We start from the raw sequence: 25,373 nt of genomic DNA on the forward strand, positions 1-25,373 counted from the left end.
ACAGACCCTAGTCTGAAGACAGTCCATTGTACAATCAGAAAGAGCCACTGCTTGCTGCAAATGAGCCTGAAGCATCTGGTAGAAAGTTCCTCCTGCTCAGTGGAGGCTAGGCTTTTTTTTTTTTTGGCCAATCCAAGCTTTCAACTAATTGGATAAGCTCACCTACATAACAAAGGGCCACTTTGCTCAAAGTCCAATGGATTAAACTCACTGAAAAACATCTTCATAGAAATACTCAGAATAATGCCTGGTCAACTATCTGGGCCCACTATCGACCAATCAAGCTGACACACAAAATGAACCATCATAGCATCTTTATTCAAGGTAGCCAATGGCATGTTCACTTTAGGCCTAGTGGCAGCAGACTGCAGCCCACAGGATGACCTGGCTGGGCTTCCTGTCCTGGGAATACAGCCGCCCTCATTCACACACGTCATCCTTGGCTGCTGTTGCACCACAATGGCATAGCTAAGTAAATAAGGCAAGACCATATGCAAGCCCCAAAGTATGTTCTGTATCCGGCCTATCTGGGAAAATTGGCTGACCTCTTCTTTCATTTTCATTTGTTTGAGGCAGTCTTATTATATACTCCAGATGGTCCTAAATTCACGATCCTCCTGCCTCTACCTCCTAAGTTCTGGGACTTCAGGCTTGAACCACCATACCAAGCTGTGACTTCTGTTGTAGCTGGCCACATGCCCAGATAAACACTGGAGGTCTGAAGACAGGAGCAAAAGGATATTATGGTGGGCAAATAGCAACCTCAACACACAGCAGCATAAAGGATGTGCTGTCCATGTCTTCTAAGAGGGCTCCCAGTCGTTGAGCAATAAGCATGGTATCCTAGTTTGTTTCTCCATTGCTGTGACAAAACACTCTGACCAATACCAACTTGGGGAGGAAAGGGTTTATTCAGCTTATATCTCCTGGGTCACAGTTCATTAGGGAGCCCAAGGTAGGAACTCAGGGCAGGAACCTGAAAGCAGGAGCTGGAGCTCAGGCCATGGAGGAAAACTGCTTACTGACTTGCTTCGCTGGCCCCTGCTCAGACTGCTCTCTTACGCAACACCTGTCCACCTGCCCAGGGATGGCACCACCCACAGTGGGCTGGGCCCTCCCACATCACTCAACAATCTAGAAGATGCCCCATGGACATGGCCACAGGCCAGTACAATGAAGGCAATTCCCCATTGAGGCTCCCTCAACCCAGGTGTGTCAAGTTGACACTAAAGCTATCCAGCACACATGCTTAGAGCATTTTATGAGACACTGGAAGAATATAAAGTGCAAGCCTTTCTCTGCTTCCCAGAATGTCCTGTAGTAACATTGGTGGAAAGTAATGGTCTTTGGACTCACAGGGACTGAGTGTGGGCCATGGGATTGAACTTCCCCAAACTCCAGTTTTCTCATTTCTAAAATGAGTGGGATCCCTATGTTGTTCTATGAATGAAACAAGGTTGTTTATGTAGTGTCTAGCACATGACAAGCCCTCTCATCTTCACTGATAATGAAAGTATTAATTATATTAGTTGAACTTCATCTTCAGCCCCCGAGTAAGGGCTCTCTGTGCTCGAATTCATATTCTTTACGCCTGCCCTACAAAGTAAGGATGGCCATTATCCCTATTTTCAGATAAGCATATGGAGAGATTCTTGGGAGGCAGAGGCAGGTGAATCTCTGTGAGTTCAAGGCCAGCCTGGTCTACAAAGTAAGTACTAGGCCAGCTGGGGCTACAGGGAGACCCTGTCTCAAAAAGACCAAAAGAGAGAGAGGGAGAGAGAGAGAGAGAGAGAGAGAGAGAGAGAGAGAGAGAGAGAGAATATGGAGAGATTAGGAATCCTGGCAAAAGCTGGCTCATTGGTTCACAGAGTGGGTGATTCAAATCCAGCCTGTCTGAGTTCTGAGCCCAAGAGCCTCACCATCAGGCTGTCCCCCTGCAACCCCAAATAATTGTCTCTTCACTCTTCCGTCTGCAAGGTGTTCACAGTATAACAGTAAAGCCTAGAGAATGTGCAAACAAGAAGCTCGTTGACAATACAAAGCAATGGGGAATGTGACAAGCAGGGGGTATCACTCAGATAAGGACAGTTTCCACTTCCCTGGAGCTGGTAAGGTGTCACAGCAAGGATAGGGCCAAATTGATGATGACAGAGAGGAAGGATTTAGAAGACTAGAGGACAGACGGTGTGTCAGGCATGGGGAGTGATGTGGGTAAGGAAAAGAAACAGAATGACTGAGAAATAACAAACATCCTGGCTAAATCACAGGATGTTCACAGGGGAGTCCTGAGGGAGCAGCTTGGAAATGAAGATTGACATCAAATGAGGAAGGAACTTGAATGTGGGTATAACATGCTGTACTGTATTTGGCTGACAGTGGGTAGTCACAGGAAGGTTTAGAATGGTGAAATCATGAGATACAGACAGTTTCTTTAAGAATAATGTGCAGGCTGCAGAAGGTGTGGCAGCAGGAGGCTGGGAGACTAGCCGAGGTGCTTTTGACATGAGCTAGACATGAGGTAATGAGAACTTGAAGTAGAGCATTAGCACAAGGTGTAGATGGCATGACTGGGATATGAGACACGTCACAGGAGCTGGAAATCACCAGGGATGACTGCCAGGAGGTAAGCCTGGCAATGGTAGGATATTGTGTGAAACAGCAAAAGAGTTCAAGGGACCTCCACTTGCCCCAGTCCTCTGTGAGGTCTCTGTATCCACTGAGCCCCTCAGCCTCTCCAGAGGTTCCTGAGAACACGTGGTCAGCTTCTCTTGCTCTGTGCTGCAAAGTGCTGTGTCCACTAGAAAAGGCTCAGGTGGACAGGGAAGTGTAGGCTCTAAGGAGATAGATACTGAAACCTGCTCTGTGGGGGATTAGCTCTGTAATTGTGGGCACATTTCTGCATTTATTTGAGATTCATCCTCTTTAAATACAGCCTACTTGGTGGAGCCCTTGGGGAAATTATACAAAGAAAGCACAAAGCTATGCTTTCTACGTGCTTTTCTCTAAGTGATTTACATATATTGCTGCCCTCACTATCCATAGTGGTGAGGGGCAGCCCCAGGACTTTCACAGGTACTAAGATCTAAGGATGTTCATGTCCTTGATATAAACTAGCATTGGGTTTGCATATAAAATGAGCTCATCCATCACACTTCAAATCATTTCTAGATTACTTATAATACCCAATACAATGTAGATGCTATGTAAATAGTTGCTGCATTATTCAGGGGAAAATAGCAATTTCTTTAAAAAGTACAAGTTCAGTAAAGCCAAAATTAAAAAGATTTCAAGGGCTGGTGAGAGAGCAGGTAAAGATGCTTGCCACCAAGGCTGACAACCTGAGTTTGATTCCCAGGACCAACATGGTAGAAAGAGAGAACCAACTCCCGCAAGTTGTCCTCTGACCTCCACATATGATGATTCCTCCCCCACAAACATATGCACATACAAAATAAATAAAATACAATACCAAATAATTTAAAATGTTAAAAAGTATTTTGATCTGTCATTGAATTTGCAGAATTAAGGCTATGGAGGGCTGACCGTATTTATTTGTTTATTCCTCACAACCATCCCACGAGGATGTTGCTCTTACCCCAACTCATAGATGAAGAAATGAGGCACACTTCAGGCACAGAACTTGCTGAGGTCATAGGGAACAGGTGAGGCTGAGCTGGATCTGGACCCCAAACTGTCCAACATCAGAGTCTCACTCTTTACTGTGGGGTCTCTCCCTCCCCTCATGGGTCGTTGGCCACCAGTCTACGAGGACAAAGGGAGCAGAAGCGACAAACGGGGTCAGGACGGCCAGTGAGCACTGATGGAAGAAAGCCCTTCTGGGGAGGCAGATTCAGTGATACAGCTCCATTTATTCAGTGGGGGTCAGGGAAAATATAGTGTAGAGGCAGCAGCCAAAGCTTCAGCTGATAGGTGCTCATAGTATGCTTTATTTACATGTGGCAAGGGGATCCTATCATCTGACTATAGGGCAATGCCTAATTATCATATAGAAAAAAATCTGGGGGCAGTTTTTATTTCAGGTAACTATGCGAAAGGTCATGTTTTGAATAAGGTCAGGCATCTGTGCTTGGAGGCACTTTCCAGGTAAGTCAGGCAGGAAGCCCCTGCTGAGAAAGGGGCCGACCTTAACAGCGGGGTTCCCCAACACTTTACCACTACTTAGCACTTGCATTAATGAGCAAAGCTAGTGTTTATGCTCACAGGGAAAAAGAAAACCAGGGTTCCCTCTAGGGGGATATTAAAATGGCAGAGCACCCATCCTTGGGAATAGTTCTTTCCATCCCTTTTTGTTGCTGGATCCTGGGACAGTGTAGGAGGGAGTGGTTCCAAGGGCAGGGTGGAGGTAAATGGCTGTAAAGTGTGTCCTCAGAGGTACAGGGCAGTGGCTTTCAACAACTCATACAGAATTACTTCATTATCTTAACTTCCAGTGTAGAGATGTGGTGTATTCCCACTAAATATCAGAACTAGTAATATATCAATGTTCTCTGATCAGCCTATGGCAAAATAAACTATGATTTTTAAGGACAGCCTCAGTATTGTATATGATACTGATATTTAGGCATATCTTATTATAAATACAATGCCTAAATTATTATTATTATTATTATTATTATTTTGGTCTTTTTTTGAGACAGGGTCTCCCTGTAGCCCCAGCTGTCCTAGAATTCACCATGTAGACCAGGCTGGCCTTGAATTTACAGAGATCTGCCTGCCTCTGCCTCCTGAGTGCTGGGATTAAAGATGTGTACCAGAACACCCAGACCAAATTATTTTTTTAATGTGAGGCAGTTTATAGCAATAAAAACACTTAAAGATAAAATAATTAAGATAAGTTGATGGGAGTGTTTGCCTGGCATGCATAAGGCCAAGGGAAAAAAGATGGGTAAGTAATATAGTTGTGTATGGACAGGTTTTTGTTATGCCTAGATGCTATGTCTATGAAAAATCTTATGTTGAATCCTAACTGCCAATGCAGTGGTACTAGGAGATGGGGCCTTTGGGAGGTAATAGAGTCGTGAATGGGACTAGCATCCTTATGAAAGAGACTCTGGAGTACTCTCAATGTCCCCTTTTATCATGGGAGAGCATAATAGAAGAGCTTTCCAGGAACCAGGAAGCAGGCCTCCCTGGGCACCTCCTGGCACCTTGATCTTAGACTTTCCAACCTCCAGACTGAGAAAAAGTTATCTGCTGCTTGTCTATGGAATTGTGTTACAAAAGCCTGAATAAGACAGTTTTATATCTGAAAACCTAAACTAAGAATGCATAGCAAAACTGTGCTCCAAGTTTGACTCTGAGACTCCGAGTGGCTAAAATAAAACGAGAAATAGGACGAGTTTCTCATGCTGATTATGAAAACCAACCTAAATTCCTAAATCCCTATGCTTAGAATTTAAGTATGAGGATCAAGGGGGTATTTTGATGTGAAACTAACACCTGTTCTTGTTCAGAAAGAGGTTGACTTCATGTGCTACTCCACATATACAACCCACAATCAAGGGGAAAGCACACCTCTCTGCTTTGTAGACTTTGACCAAGGATGAAGAAAAGTCAGGACAGGGTAGGCATGGCCTCAGGGGAAGGGAATGCAGTTTGGAGTGATTTTTGCTTCAAGGACCTGCCAAAGTATAAAATGCTGGTCTGGGTAGGCACTTTACCTAAGATAATTTGCATGCCAGGGATTTCCCTGCACTCAAGCACAGGTAGAATGTGGCAACAGGTCCTCAGAGAAAAACAAACTGCTTTGTACAGGGTCGAGGTGCCTCCCAGTCTTTTTTTGAGAGCCATCTACATAAATCATCTGGAATTCTTTTCTACAGCACTTTCCAAGATTAAGAACAGTCCAGAAAGTTTGCGGTTAACATTTATTAAGATTAAACTGGAGACTCCCAGGTAGCTTGTTTTTTCTAATAGACTAGAAGGAATGGCTTCCATGTCAATTCTTTGTTGTCTGTGACCTAAACTGTCCTGTGGGTCTCTCCCTCCCCTCGTGGGCTGTTGGCCACCGATCCATGAGAACAAAGGGAGCAGAAGTGACGAATGGGGTCAGGACGGCCAGTGAGCATGACAGAAAAGAACTTCCGGGGAGTCAGATTCGGTGATACAGCTCCGTTTATTCAGTGGGGGTCAGGGAAAAATATAGTGTGGAGGCAGCAGCTAAAGCTTCAGCTGATAGGTGCTCATAGTAGGCTTTATTTACATGTGGTAGGGGGATCCTATCATCTGGCTATAGGGCAATGCCTAATTATCATATAGGAAAAAACCTGGGGGCAGTTTTATTGCAGGTAACTATGCCAAAGGTCATGCTCCAAATAAGGTCACACATTCGAGCTTGGAGGCACTTTTAAGATAAGTCAGGCAGAGGAGGCCCCTGCTAAGAAAGGAGTCGACCTTAACAGCAGGGTTCCCCAACACTGTCCAGGTCTCAGTACCCTGTATAGACCAAGGTGCTGACCTGCTGACTTGGAGGGCCGCATCCCAGAAGTTCCCCACCCTCAAAGTCTTCAGGACTCTCTAGGGTGTTTCACAGTACTGACACTTACTCTGACCCCAGGTGGTATCTTTGGGGCTGGTGTCTCCACTTTTGCTCCTGCAGGGTTCTAGAGTAAAGAAGAACCTGGGAATCTATCTCCTAGAAAGAGGAGACAAGGCCATGACCAGGAGAGCCTGTCCTGAGGGTTGCCCAGGACAGCTTCAGATCTGAAGTGGCCATCCTCCGGGTCTGCTCCTGATTTCCTACAGCTATTACAGGTCACCTTGGTGCTTTTTGCTTTATTTTCCTTTGCTAAAAATGGCAGAAAGATGTAATGGGAACTGGGTGTTGAATGAGTGGTTGGCGATTTGAAAACATTAAGCATAAGTGCTGGGACAGGAAAACCGAAGATTTGTGGCTTCTCTAAGGAGGCAGCTAGATGTGCCTGTCATTTCTCCTTTTTGCTTCAAATGGCCAAAGGAAAAGCATTTTGCAGAGTCTCTGCAACTCTTTCAACAACATCATGCCCACACTTGGGTGTGTACAACTATCCTTTTCTTAAGTATCTTCCTTTCTTTTTCGTCCCTTAATGCCCAGACCTAACTTTTTATTAAAACCTTTTCTTAGTAAACTCTAACTTTGCTTCAAAAGATAAATAAATAAAATGTCTGCATACAATTGTGAGAAAGTACTCCCCCAAGTCAATAAATGGTCCTTCAGCCTCTTTTTCATAAATGAGATTTTTGTACAGCAAGGCTTGGGTTTACAGGGAAAATAAAGTCTTGAAAAATGCTATTCAACATGAAGCTATATAACTAGAGACATTATGACTGCAGAAAACTTAAGACAGAATGAGGCTCTGTTAGATTTAGGAGTACAGAAAAGGAAGGAGTTTAAGAGAGATGAGCCAGAGCCTGACATTTCTGTTCTGGCTTGTTCCTCCATTGCTGTGACAAAACACTCTGACCAATACCAACTTGGGCAGGAAAGGGTTTATTTAGCTTACATATCCCAGGTCACAGTTCATCCAGGAGCCCAGGAACTCAGGGCAGGAACCTGGAGGCAGGAGCTGGAGCACAGGCCATGGAAGATCACTGCTTACTGGCTTGCTCCCTTGGCCCCTGCTCAGCCTGCCTTCTTATGCAACACAGGCCCACCTGCCCAGGGATGGCACCACCCACAGTGGCCTGGGCCCTCCCACATCACTCAACAATCAAGAAGGTGCCCCATGGACATGGCCACAGGCCAGTCCAGTGAAGACAATTCTCTGATTGAGGCTCCCTCAACCCAGGTGTGTCAAGTTGACACTCAAGCCATCCAGCACAGTATCATAGCAAGGAATGTGCTCCTTTATTCAAAGAACACAGCAAAGGGCTGCTAAACCCTTCCTCAGAATGAGGACATCTGCATCGAAGGGTGGAGCAGTTTGGACTTATATAGGAACTCCGTTGAACGCAGCTGCAGAAATTTGCTCAGTGCCAGGGTCTAAGTGTCCTTGAGGGTCTCTCTCCCAATACTATTTTCTTAGGCAGGTGAGCTATCTTAGGGCACTAAAGGAGAGAGCTGGCTCCGTAAACAGTCTTCCCCCAGTACAGGGAGCAAGTGGTTGATAAGGCTTAAGCAAGGCCAGCCTACAAATTTAGGGCTGGTAGCCACTTTAAGGGATTTATGGCTTTCCCTAATGAGGCTGTGGCTCTTTCGCAATTTACACATTCTATCAGGTTCCATAATCAGAATTTGATAATTAATTTGAATTTGTGTGTGTGTGTTTGGTCCTAGGAATTGAACCCAGGGCTTCACACATGTTAAGTGAGTGCTCTACCACTGTACTATGCCCCTAGCCCTAATCATTATATTTTAATAACAAAAAAGATATTCAATCCTAATTTAATGGAATTAAGAGCCTATATGACAAAATACAATTCAATTTATTGACAAAAAAAAGAGCCTATATGACAAAAAAAATCACTTTAAGGAAGGAAGGAAAGGTTTGTTATGGAAAAATTAAAGCCAGCAGTGGAAGTCTGGTGAGGAGACGAAGTTTAATAATTTTATGTTAGTGGGACTGAATCCATGAATACAAGGAGTCCGACCCCTTGTTCAAGTTTTGGAGGGTTTTTTATACTCATGTGTGGGGAAATGCAAACAAAAGACAAAACAGCACATAGGTGGCAATTAAGTAAAAGGTAGATGTGATAATTAAGCAAGGTAGCATATGGCCATGGCCACAAAGGTTACAGGAATGAAAAAACTTTGGAAAACAAAGACTTCCATCCTGGGCAACCACAGGGGGCAGTTCTGTAATATCCCCTTCTCTTCATTGACATAATCCTTTATGTTATTTAAGAGGAACTTTAAGATATTTTTGACTATTACCTGGCATTTGAGGGCCTTTACTTGTTTTTGATAAATTTAGTGATTTTATTGTCCAAGATTTTAACAGGAAAGCTACTAGAACCATCATTACTGGTTCTGTGAGGCGAGCCAGGGACCTGAAGTTTTGCAAGTATTTTTTCAGAAGGACTCATTCCCGTCTTTTCAGGCCTTTATTTTCTCTAGTAGCTGCCTTGCATTTTTCTAGCTCTGCAGGTTTGATTTACATAAAAACAATAAGAAAAGGAATACCTCCTTTTTATGGTTCTGGCATCTTTAGTCTTAGAGATAAGCTCACTGGCAGACCCAAGGAATTTTCCAGCTTTGAGTTGAGAAAGAAACTGGTCATTTTTCTTTTGGGGTCTTTAAAACTAATTTTTACTTTTTATTTTTATTATTTTTTTCCTGAAGAGGAAATCCAGTTTGCCATTGGGAATTGGGACACAGACCAATCTGGCTTCTTCCATGTTGAACAAGCATGCTGGGTGTAGTGTGGCAAATGGAGTACCCCTTCAGTGGGTCTACCTGAAAGGCCCAAAAGTATAGCTATAGAGAGAAAAGAGCGACCTTGCCTGGTGCCTGTGAAGGAGAAGTAAAGGCAAGAGTAGTTAGGCATAAATTATAGGCAGGGAACCAGAAGTCAAAACAGGGTGAATTTTAAATGTCCAAAGTCCATTAGAATTTCTTGATGAGGGCTTCCAAAAGCATCCATTTATTGGGTTTTCCCTATTTTTCATTTGGCCATGACAGCTGGACTCGGGATCTGCCTCTTAGGCATTACGATAGTTGTTGGAGTGGTTAGTGTCACACTGAATTTTCTCTTACACATCTTCTAGACAGGGGAGAGAACAAATTTAACCATCATTTAAATTTGATAAGAACAATAGTAGACTTGGCCTTTTTGGCTGCAGGTGGCACAAAATCCTACTGAGAATTTTTCTAAGTAGTATATCTCATATGAACTTTTAAGTCTAATGCCTGGGAAACATAATTCTTCAGACTTTAAAGAAATATACTGTTTAATCCTTGGTTATACTTTCCTTTGGGGTGTTTAAGACTGTACAGTTGGCCTAAATTAACTAATTTACTTTAAGGTCAGTCTAGGATCTAGTCCTCAGGTCACATGGGCTTGAGAGGAACCTCTGGCTCCTTAGGCCTTTTCTTTTACCAGTTCCATCTTTGTGAAGATAAATCAAGAGGTCCTGCTTGACCAGGGCTTTGCTTGGAAGCATGGAGGAAATGTTTCCTCTTTGTTAACCGTCTTCTTTGCAGACTGGACACTGGTCTGAGTCCCTCTGGTGGGATCTCCATGACCTCCCTGAACAAGAGAACAGGTGACTCATCACAGCTACAGGAATCATATCAAGAGGTTCCCGTAGTCCCCTGGGACATGGTCAACCTTTCAGGGAAAGGAACAAAACTGTCCCTTAAGCCCCTTTGAGCAGATTCGTATGGGCTTTTAAGTATGGTTATTAACCATCCAAGAAGGTTAGTTGCACCAGCTTGGTACCTTTAATTACTGTGTAATATATAGATAAAGCTTGGAAAAAAACCAAATGTTCTCAATAAACATTGACTGGAAGAGATTTACCATCACAGCTTAACTAGGCACAGTCCAGGAAGGGGACCTTAAAACAATTTCTTAGGTCTCAAATGAAGGCTGTTCTATTACAAACAGAAGCAGTCTCTTTTCTTTTCCAGTTTCCCATACCCTGATTTACGGTTTTCAGAAGGAAGGGAGGCATCATATCACATACCTATAGACAGGAAGTAAACTGATCAGAATTCAGACCAAGCTTCACCGAAACTGTTTTCTTCTAGCTTGTATACATCTGGTTCAAGGAGGTAAAAGCTAGTTTTTCTTAAGCCAAATTATTCTTGTTATGGGCAAAAGAAAGTGCCAAAAGTAACGTTTGCATAATACAGAGAAATGTAAAAGACATCTTTCAGTAGCCATAGGTAACCCAATACGTGTCTGCATCCATTTAATCCAAATTTGTAACCCAGTGTGCAGTACAAGCCAGAGGAGTAGACTGAAAATTAACAACTGTGTATCTCGATAAACCTGTTCAGACCTTTAAAAAGTTTGCTTAAAATGAATTTCATTATCCCTTCTATTCTGGAAATATCCTGTCATTTTAATCTTTATATATAAATCTTTTACTACTATAGTCCTTTTTAAATTCAGAAGACCGTTTGCAATTAGGGTAGAATTATATACAGCTGGCTGAGAAGAATGGCTGGATACTCAGGTGAGGGTCCAATGACCCTGCTTAACTCCCCTTTAATGAAGGACTATAACTGTCAGTAAACCCAGTTGTGATGACCTTTTGTAAGCAGGCATAGCTGAAGTCATGAAGATAGTAGTTCTTTGACTCAGAAGAGTGCTGTGAGCATTATCTTATTAAAACAACATGGAATTCAAATTACATATATTAAGATAATATAATGAGTTAACATTACCCGTGTACACATTGTTGTTTAAGTTCCCAGGTAGACCTTATAGTAAACATAAGACCATTCAAATGTTTTACTTTGTGTAGTTCAGAGATTGATCTATCAAAGAAGGTATATAAACACAAGGTAAAGAGCAGTTGGTACACAACCTCCAGCATAATCACTTAAGGAAAACTGTGCTATAACCTTGTTCAGACTTTAATAAACCCTTTTAATAACATTTATAAATGAATTTACCAAGCAGTTAATATTTTACCTCATATATAGTGAGGTAAACAATTACTTTAAATGCATTATTATAATGTATAAACTTTGAGATGTTCTTGTAAGTCTTGAAGCAGAGTTTAAATGACCAAGTCTCCTTTAAAGATTTAGAGATGTTTTACATAGACTTGGAAAACATTTATTTTATATAAAACATATCTGAACACAGGGATAAATTGTACCCTGGAGCAGAAGCAATCATTTCTAAAAATTAATTCATATTCTTTAAAAGGAACCATATTGTAATTAACTTACTTACAAGTCAATTTGATATCTAGTAAATTATTATTTAATGACAGTTCCCTTAGTATGGGCGTGCAGGGATCTCGGGGCGCCAGCTGCTGGGCGTGGTGCCAGTCTCCCGCGGGCTGCATTGCTGGGGTGCACGCGTGTCTCCGCGACTACTGAGTGCTGGCGACTCTACTGATTGCTGCACTCCCAGGCGGGTCCCTGCTTCTCCGCGTTGTTGAGGCTCTCTGCTACCAGGTCCCAATCCACCATGCACTTCCTCGAGATACAAGATCCGTCAGCTGCCGGATCACGTGGGAAGGTGCTGAGACGGCGAAAGCTGGGTTTCTGTGAGTCGTGGCGTACGAAGAGACAGCCCTCTCCGGGAAGGCTGGATCGTAGCCAGTAAGACACAGAACTCAGCTCAGTCAGTGGTACAGCTCCTTTATTCAGTGACTCAGCTCGGCTCCAGGCCTTAGTGATCCAGCTTCGATTGTTGAGGGAAAACCAGGATACTTTATACTGTGGGGGTAGTGGTAAAAGCCTTAGCTGATAGGTACTTTGTGGGATGCCCTATTTACATATGGTAGTGGGCTCCTGCCAGGCTGTCAGACTGCCTGAAAATCACACAGGAAAACCTGGCAGTTTCAGAGCCGGAGGCCATGTTTCTGTGACGGCTACTTCAAAGATGAGTCAGGAAGGTGCTGGGAAGGCACCCTGCTGATAAAAGGAGTCTCTGCATATGAAGCCGAGCCCATAGGCTATCCGGACATGGAGAGACTGCTACTTTACACAACAGGGGTCCCCAACACCTTAGTATTAATAACATAAGTCCATACATTCACAACAGTCTCATACAACAAATACTGTAGTTAGACACAATGTCTCAACAAACCAAGACCAATTACCTTGATGAAATTCTGATCAGATGTATAGAAAATAAACTCTTAAAACCAGCAGTACTGTGCATATTCATCCACACACACACACACACACACACACACACACACACACGAGAATCTCATCTCAAAACGGCTGTGATGTACAAAGCCATACACACTGATGTTAGACATAAGGGCTTTCACTTAAAAGCATTTTCAGAACTATTGTTTATATTTTAATACGGTAAACATTTCTAACTGGGTTTCAGACTCAACAAGTGATGAAAAACAGAATTTTCATTTGCACTCAAAGCTAACCATAGCCAGAAGTTACAGTATGATTAAAACAAGATAATGTTTAAACAGTTTCCATTAAAGACAATTCCATGGAAGAAGGTAAAGAATGGGATGACAAGAAGTACTTAGTCTTAATAAGGCAATACAGAATCAATCTATTATTAAAGACCATTTAATATTAACAATACCAAAAGCATAGAGTATAAAAAAATAATTTTCATGAGTGTGATTCAATTACAGTTGTCTATAGTTAACGCTTTCCTACAGTAGCACGCAGGAACTTAGAAAGAATGAGAGATGAAAGCACAAGAGCACAGCATACAGGGTCAGGAGCCAGCATGCCTAGTCTGCAGGGCTAGCGGGTCTGTGACAGCAACAGCTCAGGCTCAGGGAGGTCCTTTGCTTCCTATGAGGAAGAAGAGAGGGAGGAAGACTGAGAAGGAAACAAACCCCAAATCACTGCCCAGCATCTAAGAAGACACACTGTAGAGAACAGTTAATTCTGAGTTAATTCTCAGAGATGTGTAGAGGTTCTTCGGAGTAAGACTAAAAGTACATGGTAATTTTTACAAGATAAACATAATAATATCTATCATTTATAGATATTTATAGTTATTCTGAACACATTGTAGTCCCATTTTGTCTCAGGCCGTTCTGGAGGCAAGAGACTGGCTCAGGCCATCTTGGGGATCAGTTCTTTCAAGGTACCCCAGAAGAAGCCATGTGCTACCGTGTCTAACCCAGGTGTCCTCTAGCCAGAGAAACAAAAGCACCACTGCCATGTTGCCATCTCCAGGAGCCTGGTGATAGGTAAAAATTTTGGCAGAGAGCGAGTGAATAGAGGCTGAGGCACCGAGGTACAGATAGAACTCTCCACGGGATAGAGCTTTATTTCGCACGGGACATGTTTCCCTTGAGGAAGGGAAAAAAATCAGCCCATGGGTTGTGACCTGGGACTTATATATGGGGGCTTCAGGGTGCAGGGGAGTGGAGTTTTGGGGAAAAATCAAGCAGGGGGAAGCAGGAAAAGCAGGGCTTGCAAACCTGGCTCAGTTCTGTCTGTCAGCCAGGATCTAGGTCTGTTTACTTTTTGTCTTCTTAAGATAAGGGAAAAGCTGCTGTGCTAAACAGCTCCTAAAATCTCTGGTTAACAGATAGAATCTGCTTATCTTGTCTTTGGAGATCAGAGGAAAGGCAGGCTGCTTCTTAGCATAGTCTGTTTCCCTTGACTTCAAAGGCCAAGGTGCTTATCAGCTCAGTTCCCTTTTTCAGGCTTCAAAAGTCCATAGGTCCCTGTTGGGGAGTCGGGGGGAGCTGCTGCTGTTTGAAACCCTAATACCTGACAGAGCTCTTCCAGGTATCAGAGACCTCTAGTGAAGCCAAACTAAGATTCCCGATTTCAATTGTTGATGGGAGTTTTAGGAATAGCTAGTATAAAGGCAGATTAATGCAGAGTTAAACATGAGAGTTAAAGCCAAGAGTTTCTCCAAGAGAGAAAAGCAGAGAGCCATATCTAAGCCAGCAATTTCCAGGGCCAAAATGCGCCACTACCCCAAACAGGCCATATCTGCCTGCATACAGAGCCATGCTGCAGGAAACAGAGATCAAAGAACAAGGCCAAATGGATGAGATAGGAAAACCAGTCCCAGAATTCATCTCCAGCTCCAAAGATGAGTTAACATATTAAATCAAACACAACCAACTGGAGTTTAATTTTCTCAAACCATTTTCAGGCCTTCAGAGGTCTGAAAGCAACACAAATCAGACTGAGAATGTCAAAACCAAAATACTTCCAAAGCAAGCAAACCAAAGAGATACCTTAAAACAAACCCTATGAAAACAAACCCAAACCAAAAGGTATGTAACAAATAAGGTCCTTAAACAACCAGCTCAGATACTGATTTTTTTTCTTTTTGAGACAGGGTCTCCCCCTAGCTCCAGGCTGGCCTTGAACTCACTGAGATCTGCCTGCCTCTGCTTTGTGAGTCCTGGGATTAAAGGCATGCACCACCACACCTGACTTCAGATACTGTTTTGTATAAACAAGTAGCACTTAAAAGTTTTGTGAAACATGTAATAGACCTAGAGACATTGTCCAATAAATTTAAAGATGTTAAGGGTACCCAAATTTATAAGGCCTTTGAATGTACTAATCAAAATATCCATATTTATAAATCTGCATGTGTATTTTAATTAAGCATGCCAAAATAAAGCAAAAATAAAACCAATTAATTTTGTGCACAATAAAAGAATGAAAAGAATAACTGAAGTGGCCAGTTTATTTTAATGGAAACAACATATGAAGACAATGACCATAGATATACATGACAGAATTACATGAGATCTCAACACATGAGAAATTTGTAGACATACATGACATAATTACATGAAATCTCAAACACATGGAAAACGACTATCATAGACACGCATGCTATAATTCCATGAAAACTAGGTGTACCCAAAACACAAAAATCAAGAAGTTTGATTAGGGTGGTCCTTTGCATGTAGGCACTCATCTTTAAAATCTGGACAGGAGGCGAACACTTCCTCCATAATCTTCTCATAGCTATGGGGAAGTTCTCCCTCCTCTCTGGCAAGTATGAAGCTGGGTTTTAGGGTTCAGGTAGTCTACATCCAGACTCAGGGATTCTTACTCAGCATGACCTGATACTAAGTCACTCAACTTCAATGTTGAGTTAAAACATTAAGTTTTAACTTGGAGGGTTTTATCTTAATGCCATAATTTCCTGCATAGCCTCGTTTAAAGTGATCTAGCATCACCTGGAGAACAGGCTGGGTCTGACACCTGGACTGGGAGGAACCCATCTGAAATTTTATATGTGCCTGGGATGTATGTAATGTGTGCATAGGAGGGGGTGGAGAGTGCTAGCCTCCCTCATTCAGATGCCTTCCTGGTCAGCCACCTCTTGGTGACTTAAGAGGCCTTACCTTAGGGCCACATGTATAATCCCTGTACTCAGTCACCTGCAGTTTAGTGCCCATTTAGGTTACATGACCTCAGCAGAACCTCAGAGTGAGGCCCAGTCAGATTCCATAGCCTCAAAGAGCCTTGGAACCATAACTTTCACTCTCACATTCACGTACACTCATTCAGAGTTTAAGACAGTTGTTCCCTAGTTAGTCCCACAGAATTCCTGTTCTGCCTAAAACAGGGCCAGGACCTTGGAATCATGTCAAGGTTTAGTTGTGGCCCAGTTTGCTGCCCAATTCCTGATTCCTGTTTTACCTTAAATTGGGCCATCACCTCAGAATCACGTTGAGGTTTATTTGTGGACCCCTTTGTCGGGAGCCGCCCCGCCATTACAAGATGGCGCCGGTTTCCTGCTTCCTGGTTCTTCTTGCCTGATTCGGCTTCATCCATACGCATGCGCTCACGACATGCTAATTGAGACTGAATATAGTCTCCAATCAGAGATACCCAGCCCCTAGGGTGATCTGCAGAGATCCAATAGCAGACGGACACCGCCCTGGGAGAGCTATATAAGCAGCGCGTCCCCAGAGCTAGGGGTCCTTCTCCATCTGTACTCGAGAGCTTCAAGTAAAGTTGCGCTGGACAAATCCTCGTTGTGTTGCGTCATCCTTATTCGGCAAAGGCTGCGCGCGACAAATGGTGTCGAAACCCGGGACAGGCCGAACCTGGGCAGAGAAGCCACACGAAGGGCCCCGACTGCTCGTCGGTGAAGGATTCAAGCCAGCGCGGAGAACTCCGGAGACCTTTCAGCAAGGTATGTTCCCTGTGATCTACGTAGTCCCGTTTCTCTTTGTTAGTTTCGTTTTCGTCTTATGTTGTTGTCTGTTCTGTAATTGTGGGAAACGGGGTAAGGTTTGTACTTCTCCCTTTTGTGATCTTAATTGGACCGGCGCTAAGGCTCGGATAGATAACCGAGCAGCCAGAGCCCCTCCTGTAGATAAAGGAGTTATGGGCCATACTCCCAGTAAAACTCTCGTAGAAGCGGCGCAGGCGCTGCTTAAGCAGAAGGACCTCAGGGTCCCTGACCGGGTGCTGCGGAACTTCCTGAAAGAGGTGGATCGTGTGGCTCCTTGGTTCATGGTTTCAGGCTCCTTGACCGAAGGTTCTTGGAACAAACTGGGCAAAGACTTAGCGAGGGAACGAGAGGCAGGCACGCTACGTGCGGGTGCATGGCCGATTTACAAACTACTCAAGTCATGCATCGGGGATGAAAAGTGCAGAGAGAAGATCAAGGAAGGGCAGAAAGTACTCATAGATCATCAGGATAGTTTATCAGAAGCTGAAAGGGGTGAAGGGACAGAAGGAGACAAGTCCCAAATACAGAAACCAAAAAGGAAAGATAAAAGTAAAAGCCAGAATGCCTTATCATTACCCCCAAGATGTGCACAGAAACCTAGACCACCCTCCCGGGAGGGAGCGATAGGGGGGACAGGAATCTATCCACTCCTTGATGAATTCAAGCATTTCACCCTTGACTCCTCTTCAGATGAGGAGGAGGAGGAAGAGGGGAAGAGAGAGTCCCATGAGGACTCCGATGAATCCTCTGAGTCACAAGAGGAAATTCAGACCCGGAAGGGGGCCGGTAAAGGCCCCACGCCGCCCTATTCCTTGGGGTGGAGCCCTGGTCATGGGGTGCCATCGGCACCTCCGTATGCGGAAGTCTTCGGGCCCACGCCCGGAGGGGGAAAGACGACTTTTCTGTCAGCCAGGGAGCGTAGGAAACTAAATGATGCCTACCCTCAAGCATTCCCTGTGTGGCAAGATGCCAACAATCAGCGAGGCCATTCACCTCTGGATTTAAAAAAGTTGAAAACTTTAGTGGAGGCTGTACAGACTTACGGGGTGAGCGCCTCGTTCACTACAGCTCTAATAGAAAGACTGGCCACTGATGCCATGACCCCTGAGGACTGGTACAGCACAATAAAAGCTTGCCTCACGGCAGGACAGTATCTAGACTGGAAGTCCATATATCAAGACTTATGTATGACACAGGCAAAGCGGAACGCCAATAATCAGCGACCGCATTGGACTTATGACATGCTCACGGGGCAGGGCCAATTTGTTAATAATCAGAATGGGTACCCTGTCGAAGTCTATCAGCAGATCAATGACGCTGCGGTGAAGGCCTGGAAAAGCCTCCCCAACAAGGGCCAGGTTGCTGGGAATCTTACTAAGATTATACAGGGGCCTACGGAGCCTTTCTCTGACTTTGTCGCGAGAATGATGCAGGCTGCAGGTCGGATTTTTGATGATGCAGAGGGAGCCATGCCGCTTATAGAACAACTTATTTTTGAGAATAGCACAAGAGAATGTAGAGCTGCTATCACCCCATGGAAAGGAAAGGGTATCACTGCATGGATGAAGGCATGCAGAGAAATAGGCGGGCCATTGTCCAATCAGGGTCTTGCAGCTGCGGTCCTTGCGGCGCAGCACGCTGCAGAACTTAAATGTTATAGATGTGGCAGGAAGGGACATATGAAAAAGGACTGTCGAGGGCCAGCAATGCCCTTCTCGGGCCGGCCAGGGAAGACTCCAGGACTCTGTCCTAGATGCAGAAAGGGAAGACATTGGGCGAGGGAATGCAGGTCGGTAAAAGATATCCAGGGGAAGCCCCTTCAAGAGCAAGCTGCTGCACAGCCAAAAAACGGGAACAGGGGCCCTCGACCCCAGGGCCCGGGACAAATCTATGGGGCGTTGAAAGGGGCGAGTCTCTCCCAGTCACAAAGGTCTGTGAAGACACCTCGGTCCGGAGGGCGACCAATGGATCCGCAGGACTGGACCTGCGTGCCACCACCAGAACAGTATTAACTCCCGTCATGGGATGTCAACCAATCCTTTCAGATCTTGCTGGCCCACTCCCAGATGGCACTGTTGGGCTAGTGATTGGCCGTTCATCGGCCTCCCTGAAAGGACTCACGGTTCATCCGGGAGTTGTGGACCAAGACTACACGGGCACCATTCAAATACTCTGCTCCTCCCCACGGGGAATATCTGCGATATCCCCCGGGGATAGAGTGGCCCAGTTGCTAATTTTACCCAGCTGTCATCAAGACTTTCCCAGTACGGGAGTAACTAGAGGGGAGAAGGGTTTTGGTTCTTCGGGAGGCCAACATGCTTATCTGTCCCTTGGCCTACAAGACCGTCCCATGTTAGCCTTATCCATAGAAGGAAAGAGGTTCCAGGGATTATTAGATACTGGGGCTGACACCAGCATAATTTCTGCACACTGGTGGCCGTCCAAATGGCCTCTTACTCGATCCTCTCAGCCTTTAACAGGCCTCGGATATGAGGATACTCCATCACTGAGTGCTCGACCCTTGCACTGGGAGACTGATGAAGGACAGAGAGGAACCCTTATACCTTTTGTCTTACCTCTTCCCATTAATCTTTGGGGAAGAGACTTACTGCAGCAGTTAAAATTTACACTTACCAATGACTATTCTCCTCAAAGTCAGCAAATGATGAGGGACATGGGATGCGTCCCAGGACATGGATTAGGAAAAAATCTGCAGGGACGTACCAGCCCTGTCACCCTGAAGGAAAAGCTAGATCGAAAAGGGGTGGGTTTTTCATAGGGGCCACTGAGGAAGCTATCCCCATCAACTGGAAAACGGAGGAACCGGTATGGGTTCCTCAGTGGCCTTTGCCCTCCGATAAGCTTAAAGCAGCAGAGCAGTTGGTACAGGAACAACTTACTCTGGGGCACCTAGAGTGCTCCCAATCTCCATGGAATACACCCATCTTTGTAATCAAGAAAAAATCAGGGAAATGGAGGTTGTTGCATGACCTCAGGGCTATCAATAATCAGATGCAGATAATGGGTCCGATACAACGAGGTCTACCTTTACTGTCAGCGCTGCCCTCTCATTGGCATATTATTATAATTGATATCAAAGATTGCTTTTTCTCCATTCCTTTAGCTATTCAAGACAGAGAAAGGTTTGCCTTTACTTTGCCCAGCATAAACCATGAGGAACCAGATAAACGATTCCAATGGAAAGTTCTGCCTCAGGGCATGGCAAACAGTCCCACTATGTGTCAGCTTTATGTGGCAGCGGCTATTCAGCCGGTCAGGGATAAGCATAAGTCCTTGAGGATTTGTCATTACATGGATGACATCTTGCTCTGTCATGCCAACTTGGACAGTTTACATCAGGCATTTGCGGATCTGTCCGTCCATCTACAGGCCAAGGGTTTGCTAATAGCGCCTGAAAAGGTACAAGAAGGAGAGGTGGCGAATTTTCTTGGGTCCACAATATTTCCTAACCATATTAAACCTCAAAAACTAACTATCAGAAAAGATAACCTAAAAACCCTGAACGATTTCCAGAAATTATTAGGAGATATCAACTGGATAAGGTCCTATCTGAACTTACCTGTTGCTGACCTTAATTCCTAAGCAACTTCTGTCCAATTTAGAAAATCCTTTCCTACACCCATATCTTGTAAGTTACTGCCACTATTTTCTTCTAATAGTTTCAGGGTTTCCAGTTTCACATTGAGGTCTTTGATCCATTGGAATTGTTTTTGCCTTGATTATGGGAGCCTTTGTAATTCTGCTTCTTACCCTATGCCTCCACGTGGGTTACTGTCAGGAAGTTATGGAGGAAGGGCAAATGGTTCTAGAGGATCTCCAGGACAGCCTATCAGAAACCGAATGAAGTGAAAGGATGGGAGCACGTGCAAAAGAAAATAGGGCCCAAAGTGAAAATGGACCTCCTGGTAAGCCAGAGGAAGGCAGGGGAGAGAGCACTGTCGAAAAGGACGGAGCAAGAAACCAAGTAACAGGTTTTAGACAGGGAAGAAATTTACCAAAGGGGTATTTATACCCCACAAGGGAACTTGCTGCTCTGCAGTTAGAAGAGAGCAGTTTAAGCCCAGAAGAAGAGATAGAATTAGAAGAACAAGCAGCAAATTATGAAGAAAATAGATACAGGCCACTGGAATATAAGAACCCAGTGCCCTATGTTCTGGGGCAAGGGGCTGCTACTGCCCCCCCACCTTATTCAATGCAGCCATCTTGCTCACTCCTTTCAAAAACTGTGAGGAGAAAGTTAGGCATGGCCTTCCCAGTCTTTGAAGCACCCATAGAAGGGCAAGAAGGCATGGGACGGATCTATGCACCTATAGACTATAATCAAATAAAAGAATTGGCTGAAGCAGTAAGAAAATATGGAGTGAATGCAAATTTTACTTTAGCACAGCTAGACAGACTGGCGAGAGATTCTATGACGCCTACTGACTGGCAAACTATTGTAAAGGCTATGCTTAATAGCATGGGCCAATTTTTAGAGTGGAAGGCGCTATGGTATGAGGCTGCACAAGAGCAAGCCCGAATCAATGCAGCCTCCTTAACCCCTGAACAACAACAATGGACATATGAAATGTTAACAGGACAAGGAAGATATGCAAATGAACAAAATACTTATGCCTGGGGAGCCTATCAACAGGTTTCCATGACGGCAATTAGAGCATGGAAAGCTTTAACTAAAAAGGGAGAAGGAGCAACCCAGCTAACCAAAATTATACAGGGCCCACAGGAATCATTTTCAGATTTTGTGGCCAGGATGACCGAGGCAGCAAACAGAATTTTTGGAGATTCAGAATCTGCAATGCCTCTTATTGAGCAATTAGTTTTTGAACAAGCAACACAAGAATGCCGTAATGCCATTGCCCCTTGTGTCGGGAGCCGCCCCGCCATTACAAGATGGCGCCGGTTTCCTGCTTCCTGGTTCTTCTTGCCTGATTCGGCTTCATCCATACGCATGCGCTCACGACATGCTAATTGAGACTGAATATAGTCTCCAATCAGAGATACCCAGCCCCTAGGGTGATCTGCAGAGATCCAATAGCAGACGGACACCGCCCTGGGAGAGCTATATAAGCAGCGCGTCCCCAGAGCTAGGGGTCCTTCTCCATCTGTACTCGAGAGCTTCAAGTAAAGTTGCGCTGGACAAATCCTCGTTGTGTTGCGTCATCCTTATTCGGCAAAGGCTGCGCGCGACACCCCTTCATTTCTGACTCGCAGCCAGTACCATCTTGGAGTCATATCAAGACTTTGTATGCAGCCTCCTGGGGGGGATCAGCCCTCGCTGGCTTCCACCTGTCTAACCTGGGGCCCATTACCTGGTCTGGATGTCCATTCTGGGTCTCCACTTCGCTTCACCTGATGAGAGGCTCTGGTCCAGGGCTATGCAGGTCTCTCTGGCCTCCTGGAAGAAGACCTGAGAGGAAATTCTTCATGGGTGCACACTTCTCTGTTTCAGGGGCCGAGGGGGGGCTGTAGGGTCCAGGAGCAGCAGCCTCTATTACCAACGAGGGTATAGTGATGCAGCCCTGGAAGTTTCTTATTGGTAGGTGCTATTCTCAGGGCTGTGGAATGTGCTGACTGTTATCTGTGGGGCCAGGAGTCTCTGTTTTTACCTTATAGGGCTTTCATGCCCAGGCTTGCTTAATCTATAGTTTCCTGGAAGGGGGGGAATAGCAGGTGGGGGTCAGGGCATGTCTAGGCATGTCTAAAGCAGGAGCCAAGCATTTTACAGAAGCTAAAAGAGCAATTAATGGGTGTCTGGAGGGATTGGGGGTAGCAGGTGAATGAAGAGGGTCTCAGGGTCCTACATTCCCCCCTTGTCTTGTAACTGGGGAACCCAATCATGGGTTCTGGTCGGCCAGCTCACAGGTATCTGGGGGGATCATGCTAAGGGGCATATGGGGATTTATGTTACTTGCAGGAAAGGTGCCATCAGCCAATAAGCAGTTCAATGTCAACAATAGACAGGTTAGCAGGAAGGGTCTCGTAAGATGCAGAGCTTGAATGGATTCGAAGGGTGTGGGGATGCCTTCCAGGTGTCTCCCTTGTAATCCTCTGGGACTGCAAATGGGTCAGCAGGTTTTGCGTGGGAGTAGTGCACCCAAGCCACGACACCGTCCACTTTGAGTGCAGTGGGAGTCATCAAGAGGATCATGAAGGGGCCCTTCCATCTTGGCTCGAGATTTTTTCCGTTGGTGTCTGTGGATGAAGACCCAGTTGCCCGGTTTAAACCTGTGGGGTTGCAGGGGGGACAGCAGCTTCATATATGGCTCTGAGTTGTGGCCAGACCCATTGGTGGGTTAGCTGCAACCATTGTCTATGGATGAAGACCCAGTTGCCCAGTTTAAACCTGTGGGGTTGCGGGGGGACAGCAGCTTCATATATGGCTTGAGTTGCGGCCAGACCCATTGGTGGGTTAGCTGCAACCATGGGAGTGAGTCCAGTAGGTCCTGGTCTCCCAAGGTCGATACTAGGTCAGCTTCGAGGCTAGGTATCATACGAGGTGGGTTTCCATGCATGATTTCAAAGGGGGTCACACCCATCTGGTATGGAGTGTTCCTTACTCTGAAAAGGAGAGACTCCCAGTCTGCGCCAGTCTCTAAAGCTAATTTAGTTAAGGTCTCTTTCAGGGTCCTATTCATTTTCTTGACCTGTCCTGAACTCTGGGGTCTATATGCATAATGCAGTTTCCAATTGGTCCCCAGTGCAGTGGCTATTCCCTGGCTTACCTGACAGATGAAGGCTGGCCAATTAATGGATCTGATTGTAATTGGGAAACCATACCTGGGCAGGATCTCTTCGATTAGCTTTTTGGCTACCACGTGAGCAGTCTCATGCTTGGTTGGGTAGGCCTCAGTCCATCCAGAGAAAGTGTCTATGAATACTAGTAAATATTTATCACCAAATTTTCCCTGTTTGATCTCAGTGAAATCAGTCTCCCAATACATACCCGGTCATGCCCCTCTGCTCTGGGATCCTGGGTTAGCATGGGATGAGGCTGAGTTGATTACTTGGCAGGCATGACAATGCCTAACAATTTTTTCGAATGCTTGATTTCCTTCCTGAATTTTAACTTTGGCCTTCCTTAGTAAGTCTTGCATCCTTCGTGTGCCCATGTGTGATGCTACTGGCCTATTATCTGACCCAATTGTAGCTGGGAAACTATACCTGGGCAGGATCTCTTCGATTAGCTTCTTGGCTACCATGTGAGCAGTCTCATGTTTGGTTGGGTAGGCCTCAGTCCATCCAGAGAAGGTGTCTATGAATACTAGTAAATATTTATATTCAAAATTTCCCTGTTTGATCTCAGTGAAATCAGTCTCCCAATATGTGCTCGGTCATGTCCCTCTGCTCCGGGATCCTGGGTCAGCATGGGACAGAGCTGAGTTGGTTAACTGGCAGGCATGACAATGCCTAACAATTTTTTCAATGGCTTGATTTCCTTCCTGAATTTTAACTTTGGCCCTTCTTAGTAAGTCTTGCATCCTTTGGGTGCCCATGTGTGATGCTTGATGTATTTTCTTGAGCAATCTTATGCCTAAATTCTGAGGTAGGATAATTTTTCCATCCATTGTCCTCCACCAGACCTCTAGGCATTGAGTCATAGGGAGAGTGTGTATCCAGGCTAAGTCCTTGGGGCTATAGTGGGGAGTTTTAGGCAGTTCTCTTGCTCCGGGAGCAACAAGAATGGGCAGGATCGTGGAGGTCAGCCAGATTATTTCCCTTCTGGGTGGAGTTGTTTCCTTTTTGGTGACCCAGGCAGTGGATTATGGCTAGTTTTGTTGGGCTCCAGAGGGCTTGCAGGAGGTCTAAGATCTCTTGTTTATTTTTAATAGTCTTTCCCTCAGCTGTGAACAGCCCCCTCTCCTGGTAGATGGCCCCATGTACATGGGCTGCGGCAAAGGCATACCGGCTGTCTGTATACACATTCAATTGTATGTCCTTGCCTAATTTAAGAGCCTCAGTCAAGGCTATCAGCTTAGCCCTCTGGGCTGAAGTCCCCGCAGGTAGGGCCACTGCCCAGACAGTTTTGGTCTCTGTTACTACTGCTGTCCCCACGTACCTCTGTCCATTCTGCACAAAATTTCTTCCATCAGTAAACCAAGTGGCTTCTGCATCAGGAAGTGGCTGATCAGTCAGGTCTTTTCTGAGCCTGTGTGTGTGGCTCAAGATCCCCACGCAATCATGCAAGGGTGTGTCCAGGTCTGGATCAGGCAGCAGGGTGGCCAGATTGAGGGCTGTGCTCAGGAGGAAATGAATCCTTGGGTGATTAAGAAGCAAGCTTTGATAGTGAGTCATTCAGGCATTGCTCAACCAGCGGTCAGGTGGCTGCTTGAGAACTCCCTCGATGGCATGAGGGGTTGTGATACATAATTCTTGTCCTAAGGTTAATTTGTCCGCATCCTTGACTAGAAGAGCCATGGCTGCTATAATTCGCAAACATGGTGGCCACCCAGCAGCAACCAGGTCCAATTTTTCTGACAGATATGCCACCAGCCTATTCCAGGGCCCCAGAGTCTGAGTTAGGATTCCTTTTGCCACCCCCTTCTTTTCATCTATGAACAGATGAAAAGT

At 45.1% G+C, this 25,373-nt stretch overlaps 2 protein-coding genes across 2 annotated transcripts; both read left to right on the top strand.

The window, feature by feature from the left end:
- The first annotated feature begins 16,302 nt into the window (after positions 1-16,302).
- LOC103734412 (igE-binding protein-like) lies at positions 16,303-18,812 on the top strand. The gene is made up of 2 exons (XM_008833340.3): positions 16,303-16,854; positions 16,951-18,812. Exons 1-2 carry the CDS (start codon positions 16,625-16,627, stop codon positions 18,794-18,796), a joined length of 2,076 nt encoding a protein of 691 aa, XP_008831562.1. The 5' UTR covers positions 16,303-16,624; the 3' UTR covers positions 18,797-18,812.
- A 1,983-nt stretch (positions 18,813-20,795) lies between these two features.
- LOC115070415 (igE-binding protein-like) lies at positions 20,796-21,777 on the top strand. The gene has a single exon (XM_029563620.1). The coding sequence runs from the start codon at positions 20,998-21,000 to the stop codon at positions 21,775-21,777; it is 780 nt and encodes a 259-aa protein (XP_029419480.1). The 5' UTR covers positions 20,796-20,997.
- The last annotated feature ends 3,596 nt before the right edge of the window (positions 21,778-25,373 follow it).

Source organism: Nannospalax galili, unplaced genomic scaffold (genome assembly GCF_000622305.1).
Source record: "Nannospalax galili isolate Female #2095 unplaced genomic scaffold, S.galili_v1.0 scaffold433, whole genome shotgun sequence".
NCBI classification, from domain to species: domain Eukaryota; kingdom Metazoa; phylum Chordata; class Mammalia; order Rodentia; family Spalacidae; genus Nannospalax; species Nannospalax galili.

What these genes read in the sequence shown, in the direction of transcription:
- LOC103734412 (XM_008833340.3), top strand. Translation starts at nt 16,625, where the DNA reads ATGGTGTCGAAACCCGGGACAGGCCGAACCTGGGCAGAGAAGCCACAC. An exon ending in GGTAAGGTTTGTACTTCTCC is followed by an intron (nt 16,855 to 16,950) that starts CTTTTGTGATCT and finishes GGGCCATACTCC; the next exon opens with CAGTAAAACTCTCGTAGAAG.
- LOC115070415 (XM_029563620.1), top strand. Translation starts at nt 20,998, where the DNA reads ATGCAGCCATCTTGCTCACTCCTTTCAAAAACTGTGAGGAGAAAGTTA.